This window comes from Aethalodelphis obliquidens, unplaced genomic scaffold (genome assembly GCF_003676395.1).
Source record: "Aethalodelphis obliquidens isolate GAN/ISIS:26980383/991018 unplaced genomic scaffold, ASM367639v1 scaffold98, whole genome shotgun sequence".
NCBI classification, from domain to species: Eukaryota; Metazoa; Chordata; class Mammalia; order Artiodactyla; family Delphinidae; genus Aethalodelphis; species Aethalodelphis obliquidens.
Genome location: NW_020838042.1, coordinates 921,793 through 935,196, shown reverse-complemented (window position 1 = coordinate 935,196; position 13,404 = coordinate 921,793). Strand labels below are relative to the sequence as shown.

At 40.9% G+C, this 13,404-nt stretch overlaps 1 protein-coding gene across 8 annotated transcripts in view; it reads left to right on the top strand.

Annotated features, from left to right (window-relative positions):
• Nucleotides 1–13,404, top strand: part of DMD (dystrophin) — a 2,234,319-nt gene that overhangs the window by 2,184,747 nt on the left and 36,168 nt on the right. For all 8 annotated transcript variants that reach the window (XM_027096086.1, XM_027096084.1, XM_027096085.1 and 5 more), the window contains one exon: nt 12,803–13,046. In XM_027096086.1, the coding sequence (XP_026951887.1) occupies nt 12,803–13,046 (244 nt within the window). The remainder of the gene's footprint in view (nt 1–12,802; nt 13,047–13,404) is intronic.

Here is a 13,404-nt window from a genome sequence, read left to right as displayed (position 1 = left end):
CTGTTGGATTTCGCTGCGTAAGTTGTTAGATGCGAAGGCCAGTTGTTACTTGAGGCCTCTCCTGGGTTGTGATATAAAAGTGTATTACCAAACACCTGGGACGGTATTAGCAGGAATGCAGGTGTAACAGTCATCTCAATGACAGATTAAGGTATACATTTTGAAGATGTGTAGCTAGCGTATGGTCCTGTGTAATGCTACTTGAGGAAGCTGATTCCTTTTCTGGCACTGAAATGTTAGAGGAAGGATCAGTGATGAGTCTATCAACCTTGTGTGGCTTGGTACTTAGCAAGTTTAAGTTCACAGAACCCATGGCTAATGGAAACATCCAGGAGACTGTTGAAAAGACAGGTCTGGAGTCTGGAAGAGAAGCCTGGACTGAGGAGTAATGGGTTGGGGAGGTTGGGTCATGGGTGTAGAGGAGGTGGAAGCCTAGCGAGAGGACAGGGTCCTCTTAGGAAGAGAACACGTGTGGAAAGAAGACCAAGGACCTCCTGGTGTACTTGGTTGTAACTGGCTATGCCCAGATAGAAATGGTTTCCTGGTTTGTATTACTTATGTAAATGGATGACTTCTGCAGATGACCAAACCCTTTTTTATTTTCCTGCTATGTGGATAATTAAAGTTGACCTCTTTCTGTATCTCCAAATTCTGGGTTACCTTTTGGTACCACTCCATCTGCTATCTACAATTTATAAGTAAACCCGTATGATCCTTTTCCTGTAATTTCCTAGTAAATCAAAGTGATTCTTTCAAAGATAGAAATAACCTATATTCTTAGCTTAAACAATGAGCATAATTCCCAGTCCTTTTGCATTAGTGTAAGGTTTGTCACCATGGAACTAAACAATATCCCACACACTAGAAGGTGAGCTCTTGAAGGGTAAGGGACTGTGTCTCGCATATGTTTCTCTCTGTAGTGCTGGTGTAGGCTTTACATGTTGATTCAATTAATGGATAAATGTCCTTTGGAGTTTTCTTGTTCCCTGCCAGATCTCTTGGCTGGTTTTTCTACATCTGTGACTCTATTTCTGTTTTGTCAGTAAGTTCATTTGTATCATTTATTTCAGATTCCATATATAAGCGATATCATATGGTATTTGTCTTTCTTTGTCCGACTTGCTTCACTCTGCATGACAGACTCTAGGTCCATCCATGTCTCTACAAATGACCCAATTTCATTCCTTTCTATGGCTGAGTAATATTGCATTGTATGTAAGTACCACATCTTTTTTTTTTACATCTTTATTGGAGTATAATTGCTTTACAATGATGTGTTAGTTTCTGCTTTGTAACAAAGTGAATCAGTTATACATATGTTCCCATATCTCTTCCCTCTTGCGTCTCCCTCCCACCCTCCCTACCCCACCCCTCTAGGTGGACACAAAGCACGGAGCTGATCTCCCTGTGCTATGCGGCTGCTTCCCACTAGCTATCTGTTTTACGTTTGGTAGTGTATATATGTCCATGCCTCTCTCTCGCTTTGTCACAGCTCACCCTTCCCCCCTCCCCATATCCTCCAGTCCATTCTCTAGTAGGTCTGTGTCTTTATTCCTGTCTTCATCCCACGTCTTTTTTTATCCATTCATCCGTCGATGTACATTTAGGTTGCTTCCATGTCTTGGCTATTGTAAACAGTGCTGCTATGAACATTGGGGTGCATGTATCTTTTTGAAGTATGGTTTTCTCTGGATATATGCCCAGGAGAGGGATGGCTGGATCATATGGTAGTTCTATTTTTAGTTTTATGAGGAACCTCCATGCTGTTCTCCATAATGGCTGCACCAAGTAACATTCCCACCACCAATGTAGAAGGGTTCCCTTTTCTCCACACCCTCTCCAGCATTTATTGTTTATGGAGTTTTTAATGATGGCCATTATGACTGGTGTGAGGCAGTACCTCATTGTAGTTTTGATTTGCATTTCTCTGATAATTAGTGATGTTCAGCATCTTTTCATGTGCTTTTTGGCCATCTGTATGTCTTCTTTGGAGAAATGTCTGTTTAGAACTTCTGCCCATTTTTTGATTGGGTTGTTTGGTTTTTTGACATAGAGCTGCATGAGCTGTTTGTATATTTTGGAGATTAATCCCTTGTTGGTCGCTTTGTTTGAAAATATTTTCTCCCACTCTGTGGGTTGTCTTTTATATCATTTTCCACTGGACTGAAAACACTGAAGTTGTTTAGGTTAACCCAGACTTGAACATTTCCTGGGCTTATTTTGGGGCTCTCTTTTAAATTCATTGTCTGAAAATACTGAGAAGTGTCTGCATACAAAATTCTGCAGGCATGTACACAGCGTCTTTCTCTTATGGACACGGTTAAACTTGATTCCTCCATAGTAGGAGAGAGCATTAGAAAATTATTGACTTCATTGGGGAAATAATCTTTTTTGCTGTGAGAAATAATATTTTGAATTTAGAACCTTTTTTTTTTTTTTTTTTTTTTTTGCGGTACGCAGGCCTCTCACTGTTGTGGCCTCTCCCGTTGCGGAGCGCAGGCTCAGCGGCCATGGCTCACAGGCCCAGCCGCTCTGCTGCATGCGGGATCTTCCCGGACCGGGGCACGAACCCGTGTCCCCTGCATCAGCAGGCGGACTCTCAACCACTGCACCACCAGGGAAGCCCTAGAATGTATTTTTTATAAGAGCTTTATCAAGATATAATTCACATACCATAAAATTAACGCATTTGAAGTGTCTATGTCACTGGTCATTAGTGTATTCACAGAGCTGTGCAACCATCGTCACATAAGCAATTTTAGAACAATTTCCTCACCCCAAAAAGAAACCCCATACCCATTTTCAGTCACTCTCCATTTCTTCCAAACAACCGCACCCCAGCCCTAGACGGTCACTAATCTTCTTTGTTTTATATGGATTTGCTTCTTCTGGACATTTCATATAAATGGAGTAACACAATACATGGTCTTTGGTAAGTGGCTTCTTTCACGTAGCCTAATATTTTAAAGGAACACACCTATGTTGTGGCATGTATTAGTACTTCGTTCTTTATTGCTGAATGATACTCTATCGCATAGAAATACCACATTTTAAAACATTCATGTGGCAGTCGATGGACATTTGAGTTGCTTCCACTTAATGGCTGTTACGGATAATTCTGCCGTGAACATTTGTGCATGAGTACTGGGACTTACTTTAAAGAAATGATCCTTTAGTTTCTGTCATTGTAATAGAGGAGACCGTAGGATCAAATATGGCAAGAGTATATAGCAGGGCATGCCAGGAAGTGAAAAATAGGCCATCAAGATAAACTTACTGGGAGAATTTAAGGCCAAGTCTTAACTACTCGTGAGGGATTCAAGCCAGGACACACAAAGCCTAAAATTATGCTTCTCCTAGAGACCGTTACAGCATTTTGCTGACCACAAACAATGAAAGTTTAATATTTTACTGTATTTGTCTGAAAATTGAAACACACTTTTCCCAATGGTACTATTCCTGGAGACTAGACTTCCTCACTTCTAAAACCTTTCCACTCCTAGTGTGCTTTGTGTATGGTTAAGACTAGTCACGGTCATATTTGTCTTGGGTTTTGTCTGTCTGCTTTCTTTCCAGGTATAACAGGATTTTTTTGAATGAATTCTTCTCTTCTTGTGTTGAACTTTTGATTAATACATTTACTCTTGGACAATACTGTGTTAGTCCTTGATCAGGAATTTGTGAAAAAATATCTCACTCGTTGAAGATTAAAAAAAAAAAACTAAAGGCCATTAGTACTGTCAGGTTCTGTCTCATGGAGCTCAAGCAAGATATAGATCACTATGTCAAGGGCAAATCCTGAGAATAGAGTATATGTAAGTACATTAACCCTGTAGACTTGGTCTGAACAGTGTATTACAGCAGTAATCTGTGGACAGAATTTTATCATTCTGTCACATGCCCAGCAGATTTGGTGGAATCTAAGGAAATCTCATGCTAGTGATCTTAGCTCAGTGATTTCATTTAGCCCAGATGCTCAGCTGTGATACACTTTACTATAGCACACATGATGGAAAATATACAACAATTCCCAGATTCTGGGGTAGCTACAATCATGACTGGGGAGGGGGGGCAAGAATTAAAGAGCGCAAATGGTGAATCAGTTTCTAAGCGCTCACGCTCTCCCTTTCTCCCTCTCTTTCTCTTTCTCTCTCTCCCTCTCTCTCTCTCTCTCTCTCTCTCTCTCTCTCTCTCTCTCGCTGTCTCTCTCTCTCTATATATATATTCTGCCAAGTTCAGTGGGTGTTATTAGATTGCTTTTATTTCAGACAATGTAAGTGCTTTCCTTTGGTAAGAAGCTTCCAGCACACCTGAGGTTCCAAATCCAAAGAGTACACAATATAGAGAAAGAAGTCATAATAATTATGAACACTTAGATTGGGCTGGGTCTGGTTCTCACAAAGTTGTACCTAGGGAATGTAGACCGCACTGGCTCGCTGAACCTCCTGGTGGGGTGAGTGCTTAGGTCAGTTGCCCAGCCTCAGCAGCTGGCAGAGCCTGGCTGTGAATCAAGGTCTTTCTAACTCCAGAAACGTGCTCTCAAACCCTGTTCCAATTCCCACCTCAGCCATGGGTGATAAAAGGCACCAAAAAGGCAATGTGTCCAAAAAAACTTCTCGTATTTTTCTTCACTTGCTTCAACATCGCTTTTTATAAGTAAAGGTAATTATTTTTTTGGCTGCCTTGGGTCTTTGTTGCTGCGTGTGGGCTTTCTCTAGTTGCGGCGAGCGGGGGCTACTCTTCGTTGCAGTGGTTTCTCTTGCTGTGGAGCACTGGCTGTAGGCACGCGGGCTTCAGTAGTTGTGGCACACAGGCTCAGTAGTTGTGGCGCAATGGCTTAGTTGCTCCGCCGCATGTGGAATCTTTCCGGACCGGGATCGAACCTGTGTCCCCTGCATTGGCAGGCAGATTCTCAATCACTGCGCCACCAGGGAAGTCCTGCTTCAGCATCGCTTTTAAATGCAGATACCACTGGAAGAAATGGTACATTATTATAAAATCCCAGTAAGGTTTATTCAGTAGGAAAGGGGTTGGAATTTAAGAGCTCTACATGCGTTACAAGGGGACAATGTTAAGAGAAGAGGATTAGAAACAAGAGCGGGGGGGGGGGGGTTCCTGCCATTTTTACTGTTTTGCTTAAGGCAGACCTAAAATATGCATATTTTTACTTCCCACCCTGTGAGCGGCTCCATAATTAACACTGGTAGTGCCAAGGCATATTAATGTCTCTTTCCATCTAGTTTAGGGGTATTTTTGACTTTGTGTTTGATAAAATTTTACAGTATAGCTTTAAATATTTTAATTATAATTGAAAAAGGCTCTGTGCAATTTCCAGTTTTTAAAATACCTCACGCCTGCGAAATTTGTCTTTCCCTTTTTTTTTTTTAGAAACTGCTAATTTGCTAGATTTATAGTTGCTGTAATAGTTCTGTGTGATTTACTACATTTGCCTGAATCCAGATTGGTGGATATGATTTAGCTGCTTTTAACACTGTATGAGGGTAAAGCTAGATTTCTCTGGGCCTAATCTTTTTAGATGCAGACCTTTGTAGTTGTTCCCACTTTATGAAACGGATCCTGTGTGTGCTCATGCTTTGATAGATATACAGTTTAATGTATAAGACTTGTTAAGACAGTGATCACTGGAAAGTGGTCTTCAATGATATAATTACACACAGTACGGAAGTTCCATTTAAAGAGTACATGACCTACATTGAAAACACTTGGTTGACATCAGTAAATTAATAGAACTTACACAAAGATTGTTGTAATGTTCTGTATTATAACTAGCATGTAGCTTGTTCTGATTGCTAGAGGGACCAGGTGCTTTCATGTTTTCAGCAGGTAGAGGTAAGGCCAATTTGATTTCTCTCTCTCTCTTTTTTTTTTTTTGATTTGTTTCTTATATCCATTAGCTAGTTAGGAAAAAATTTTTAATGTAACTTTGTATTTGGACAACCACATTTATACACATGATGACATAAAATTAATCAGATACAGCTACATAGTTGTAGAATGGAGGGATTTTTTTAAGCTCTGTGGAGAGTAAGAAATTAATAATGGATGGGAGACTTTTTTGGTTTTTTTTTTTTTTTTAGCAAGACTGGCTGCAGGAAGAAATTGTGGTGACAGAAACCATGTGAAGTGAATTTGAATTCGTGTTCTTTAGGGAGCTACCAGAGAAATATAATTTACAAGATAATCAAGAACCTAAACAGATTCTCTGTGGAGTCATTGTCTGATGCCTGACATATATTCATCTACGTTGAAATGACTCCACAAATACCGTCTAACAATTAGAGAATCAATAGGGGTGAAACGTACATGTATAACTTCAAGAAAAGCAAAATATATATCTGTAACAAACATATAAATTGACAGCCAACTGTTAAAATGAGCAGGTTATATACTTGTGGTTGAGGTTTAAAATGACTCACCCTGGAACAGTGGTATCTCACTGATCTTTTATGGGCATGATATCCCCTATGTGCTTTATAAATACTGCGTCTAAAAATATCCAGCATTACGATGTACTTTAAAAGATACTGGCATAGAAGTTTTTAAATTTAAGAAAATGACTTAGTTCATCAGGGCTAACTGGCTTCATTTCCCAGCCCCTAACACTGCTCTGTAACCATGACCACATTTATTAGGAAATGTTTAGTAAAAGTTATCTCTAATTCAACTCTTTTTTTAAAGCTTTTTTAAAAATTAATTTTATTTTCATTTATTTTTGGCTGCGTTGGGTCTTCGTTGCTGCGCGCGGGCTTTCTCTAGTTGCGGTGAGCGGGGGCTACTCTTCGTTGCGGTGCGCAGGCTTCTTATTGCGGTGGCTTCTCTTGTTGCGGAGCACAGGCTCTAGGTGCATGGGCTTCAGTAGTTGCAGCACCCGGGCTCAGTAGCTGTGGCGCGCAGGCTCAGTAGTTGTGGCGCACGGGTTTAGTTGCTCTGCGGCATGTGGGATCTTCCCGGACCAGGGCTCAAACCTGTGTCCCCTGCAGTGGCAGGCAGATTCTTAACCACTGTGTCACCAGGGAAGCCCTAATTCAGCTCTTTGCACATCAGTTTTTCTTGGTAATCTTCATCAAAATTTATAAATACCTGTAAAAGAGAACTTAGACTCAAGTCAAAGAACTTTGTATTTTACTTGGTTTCTGGCCAAGATACCTCCTTTTGAGCTATTTCGGGTGCTATTTCTGGCTTTTCAAACCTTTGGCATGACAGCTTGTCCTGCCTCAGAGCTTCAGGAAAAAAACTATTCCCTCAAAATAAATAAGTTTGTTATTGAGCTCAATAGAAGTTTTATGTATGCCACATATTTGTTTAGGGGAGGTCACTTGTTTGGTTCACTGAACCCTGTTCTGGTAAATTTAGATTTGAACGAGTACTGTGGGAACCTTGACCGTACATTTACAAAATCAACATGTCCTGGTAGGCTTCTGATTAAGATAAGGTTAGCTTTTGCTTTAAGGCATCTTCTTCTCCTACCATTTGTGCAGTGGTAGGTAATATATGGAGTGAAAAAAATTTAAAAGCCATAGTTGGGCTTGAAAACAAGATGAACATTTCTGTGGACCAGAAATGGGGAGTTGGGGAGAGGGGGAGTGCAGGACGTGGTGAGCAGTGTGTGGGGCTCACACGCTGGTCAGTGGACTTTCAAACTCCTGTTGGAATAACAGGAATTAAAATTCTCCTCACCAGGTCAGGGCTCAGAGCCAGATTTGAAATCAGGGTCCTGCCAAAACACACCTGGAGAGAGACAGACACATACTCACTTATATTTGAAAGGAAAATGAAAAAGAGAACCATTTGGACTGCAGCAGGGGACTGCAGCTTATATGTATGTAGCCATGGACCTAATGCATAGAACCTAGGGAAGAAGTGAGAAGTATGGTCGAGAAAGGGGAGCATCACAGCCTTGAAGCCAGGACCTGAACCATGCTGCCTGGTGATGAAATTAGCAATAACTGCATTCATAGCGCTCAATGTAGGAGCTTCAAACTACCGATATAAGATCTAGCCCTAGACTAGAGGCCCTGAGACCCTGCTGCCTGAGTGGAAACAGCCATAAAACCACCTGACAGAGAACAGTCAGTTCAGAAGGAGAGAGAAATAGAATGGAGAACACTCAAACACGAAATATAGCAGAAAACGCACCCTGTCCCTTTCAAAATGTCTCCAAACCAAAATCCAAAACACACGCAGACTTGAGATAGCCCCCGCAAACTGGCCATCAGATGATGAATGAAGCCTAGACGAAAATAAAACAGTCCAACAAAGATTGTAAGTATGCTCAAAGACATAAATAAGGAAATACCATTTATGAAAGACATAAATAAGGAAATACCGTTTATTAAAATAAATTAAAAAACAGAAATTGATGAAGTACAGATGGATCTGGAAAAGACATCTTTGGAAATTAAAAACTATCATCATTGAAGCTACTGAACTCAATAGACAGGGTAAATTCTAGGCTGGACCCAGTCAGGGAAGATAAGGAATTGCAAAGATGATGCTGAGGACTTTACTATACACAGCACTAAGAAAAACAGATAAATATCAAATAAGCAATCAAAGAAAGACGGGGAATTGACCACAAGACTCTAACATACACCTAGTACAAGTTTCAGAAGAGAGAATGGAGGAAATGGCAGAGAAGCAACATTTGAAGCGATAAGAGCCGAGAATCTTGCAAAACTGAAGAATGATGTGGGTCTTTAAGGAAATGGTCTCCCGAGAGAAATTTCAAACATCTAGGAAGGCAAGAAAGGCCTATGTAGAGCAATTGGTATTCTTTACAGCTCAGCTTTGGGAAGCCCTGGCTGATTCAAATGAGCTTTTTCTGTTTTTCAGTGGAAAGCATAAAAAACAGAAGTGCGGTGTCTTGTATGTGTTAAACCATGGTTTCTGAACAAGGGCACTTAGAAATAACTCAGTAAAGGAGAGCTCTGTGGGAAACTAGACCCAGAGAAAGATGTCTCTGGAAAAGGTGGTCTCCTGTCAGTAACTTTGTGAACAGTAAGAGGGAGGATAGTAATCGTTTGTTGTACTGTCCTGAAGTCCATGTCTAAAAACAATGTTTTCAAAAAGAGCATCGTGGATGACCCACTCTGGTAGAAAGAAAAGTCTTGAATAGGATTCTACATAAAAAGGTGTTACCAACTGGGACATTTCAATGAAGGTGGATTTCTTTTAGTGAACACTTCAAGGGGAAAAAAATAGAAGATAATTCCTATCAAATGAAACCTTGTGAACATTGGATGCTGCTTCAGGTTCACGGAAACATTTCGACGATTGTCAGTTAAGCGGCCAGAAATTGGATTTAATTAATGTGAACAACTGCTTATGGTGGTTCACACCCAGAGGACCTGTGTGTACAATCTGGCTGAGGGTAAACTTATTTTGATGAATTTCTTCTTATTACTGCTTTGTCAAAGCAGATGGCTATGAAACAAACTGCACATATAACTCTCCTTGAAGATTGACAGCAGATAGGATTTCAATCAATACAGATAGGATACTATATTCCTGTAAATGAAAAAGATCATAGATTGATTTTCCTGTATGACTTTAAACAAATTCCTAGAAAACTTGTAACGTTAGGTCCAGGGTAGAGCTTTAAACAAAAGACAAGCCAAAAACAAAAATAGATTGGATTGAAATAAAATCATCTTCGGTGCAGAGATCCAGCATTTTTGAAACTAGGCATTTCGGAAGACGTGCCATCCCCGAGGGACGATGGGAAAACTCTTCTGCCTGCCCGCCACTTGCCTCTCACGTCTTTTCTCGTAGACAGACATCTCCCACATTTGTGGATAGGACATTCTCTAACCCGATGAAACAGCATCTGTGAGCCACAGAAATCCGTCATCTCATTTCGGTATTCATCGTAACTGGAAGAAAGGTATAGAGTTCTGCTCATTTGCTGGGTATCAAATAACAGGTGTCCTCCGTTGGAATTGTATTCTCAGCAGTTCTAAAGCAAGAAGGAAATCTGTACCCCTGTGTGTATTTATTAAAAAGCATAAAAATAAGAAAAATGATTCAAGCATTCAACCTAAAAGCTAGAGGAAAAACACAGGAAGTTACAGAACTTTGTTTTTGTTGGTTTTTGTTTGTTTGGTTTTTGCGGTACGCGGGCCTCTCACTGTTGTGGCCTCTCCCGTCGCGGGGCACAGGCTCCGGACGCGCAGGCTCAGCGGCCGTGGCTCACGGGCCCAGCCGCTCCGAGGCATGTGGGATCTTCCCGGACCGGGGCACGAACCCGCGTCCCCTGCATTGGCAGGTGGGCCCTCAACCACTGCGCCACCGGGGAAGCCCTGTTTTTTTTAAAATTTATTTAATTTTGGCTGTGTTGGGTCTTCGTTGCCGCGCACGGGCTTTCTCTAGTTGCGGTGAGCGGGGGCTACTCTTCGTTGCGGTGTGCAGGCTTCTAATTGCGGTGGCTTCTCTTGTTGCGGAGCACAGGCTCTAGCTAGGCAGGCAGGCTTCAGTAGTTGCGGCACGTGGGCTCAGTATGGGTGGGTGCATGGGCTTAGTTGCTCCGCGGCATGGGGGATCTTCCCGGACCAGGGCTTGAACCCGTGCCCCCTGCATTGGCAGGCAGACTCCTAACCGCTGCACCACCAGGGAAGTCCCAGGACATTGTTAATGGACATAAAAGGAGACTAGAATAACTGAAGAGCTTCACCATATTCCTGGATATGAAGACTCAATAACACGGAGTCAGCTCTTCCCATTTTAATCTATACAGTCATTGTAAGTGAAACCCGGAATTTCAACAAGGATTTTCCTGAAATATGAAATCTTGACACTAAAATCATAGGGATGATCAGAGAGGTCTAAGAAAACTTTTAAGACAAAACAAAGTGGGAACAAGATGGCCTACCAGACAGACAATGTATTTAAAGCCATAGTGTGGAATTGCACAGGGACAGACAGATAAACCAACAGCAGAGACTAGAGAGCTCAGAAGCACACTTGTGTATTTATGGATGTTTGATGTATTATATAAATGCCATAGAAATCAGTGGACAAAAGGTGGACTGCACAATGAATGGGGCTGGCTTAATAACTTATCTATGTGGGGATAGTAAAATTAGATTTTATGTTCACACCAAACATAAAAGAGTCTGCGTAAAGTCCTAACTGTGAAAAACAAAATTTTGAACTTTAAAATGTAGGTGTAAGGAAGATTTTCTTAAAACATAAAAAGCAGGAAACATGGAGGAGTGTTTTGAAATTAAAAACTGTTGTACAATAAGATGCCAAGAATAAAGGTAAAGGTCAGCTATGCTAAGATATGTGTAGGAGATAATATCTGCTGTGCATATAACTGGCAAAGGATAAGCATCTCGAACATATCCAGAACGTGAATAAGACAAAGACAACCCAGTAGGGAAATGGGTAAGGAAACATGAAAAGCCAACTAACATAAAACAAGTTCAGCCTCGGGGAATTCCCTGGCGGTCCAGTGGTTAGGGCTCTGTGCTTTCACTGCCAAGGACGTGGGTTCGATCCCTGGTCAGGGAACTAAGATCCCACAAGCCACGCGGTACGGCCAAAACAGAAAAAGTTCAGCCTCACCAGTAGTCAGAGATGTGCTCATTAAAATATACCCATCAACCAAAACTTAAATGTTTGGTAACACCAAGTATTTGATGAAGATGTGACCAAATGGAAAATCTCACTCACTACTGGTGGGAGAGTAAATAGGTATAAAATCTCTTAGGAGAGCAGTTTGGTGATCTGTAGCAATGTTGAAGATGTTGCTAGAACCCAGCAATTTTACATCTACATATATTCTGTAAAGAATCTCTTAAACAGGTATCCAAGGAGACAGGTAGACAGAAGTTCATTGCGTCACTCTTTGTAATAGTGACAAGTTGGAAACAACCTAAATGTTCATTGACAGGAGAATGTTGTTGGCATATTCAAGCAGCAGAATAATACCTTACAGCCGTTAAACTCATGAACTATTATGTATCAGCATGGATAAATCTCCAAAACGGTGTTGAAGGCAGAAAGCAACTCTTACAATGGTATGTACGTGCTTCAACAGAGTTCTTAAACATAAAGTTTAAGAACGTGCAAAATAATGCTATTAGATTGAATCACGTGAAATGGCCATTTATGCAGAGTCGAAAAAGCCGAATCTCAGCAAGCCAGTATTTGTGGATGCATTCGTGGTAATGATGGTCGTGGAACTCAGGATGGCATTGTCTCCTTGGGGGCATTGGTGAGCGGGGAACTGATATCATAGTAAGGAGAATCTGTGGGGAAGCTTCAGCTGTAACTGTCATATTTTATTTCTTCAAAGAAATTTGAAGAAAATATGGCAAATGTTAAATTTATTAAAGCGCTGTGGTGGGTACATGGGTACACTCTTACTGTGTTCTTGCACGTTGCTGTTGAAAATATTTGATGATTTTTTTAAGCAAAGCGAAGTGTTGACAGAGGTATAAGAATTGTAATCTCATGACAGTATTAGGAAATATTTACAAAATGATTAACTCCTTTGCTGCTTAATTATGTAAACATAGCACTCATAAGGCTTTTGAGTATAGAAGATTGAAAAGCATCTCCCCCTCACATATTCCGGGCAGACGCTTCAAATTTTATTTTGTTTTTTTAGCATCACTAAAATCGTCGTCATAAAAACCATTCATTAAGTGCCTCCCTTTTGCTTGCTATTGTGTTTGGTGGTGGTCAGATGTATCTCTCTGCCATTGTATAAGAAATCTGGTGATGATATTCAATTTTCCTTTTTTTTTTTCTTTTCCACTTCTTTGATGCCGAACAGGAATCTGCAAGCAGAATATGATCGTCTCAAGCAGCAGCATGAACATAAAGGCCTATCCCCACTGCCGTCCCCTCCTGAAATGATGCCCACCTCTCCCCAGAGTCCCCGGGATGCTGAGCTCATTGCTGAGGCCAAGCTACTGCGTCAACACAAAGGCCGCCTGGAAGCCAGGATGCAAATCCTGGAAGACCACAATAAACAGCTGGAATCACAGTTACATAGGCTAAGGCAGCTGCTGGAGCAAGTGAGAGCCACCTCTCTGTAACATGGGATATTTACAAAACATCATTTTCCCCTCTTCAAACTGAACACTAGAACTCCGAGTCCTTTTCAGAACTGTAATAAGCATTGATTTGTTAATTACTTAGTATGTGCCTAGCAAAGTGCTAGATATCAAGGGATATAAGAAGAGGAGGAACGACTAGCATGTCATTTTATAGTTGTTCCAGACTGTTTCCTACAAAAATGTCTTTTATTTGACTGATTTAAAATTCATCTTGGGAAAAAAAATACAGTAAGGTTTCCACTAGTTACCTCAAAGTGAAAATTTTACCTCTTGAAATAGCACTCTTTTTTTTTTTTTTTTTTTTTTTTTTTTTTGG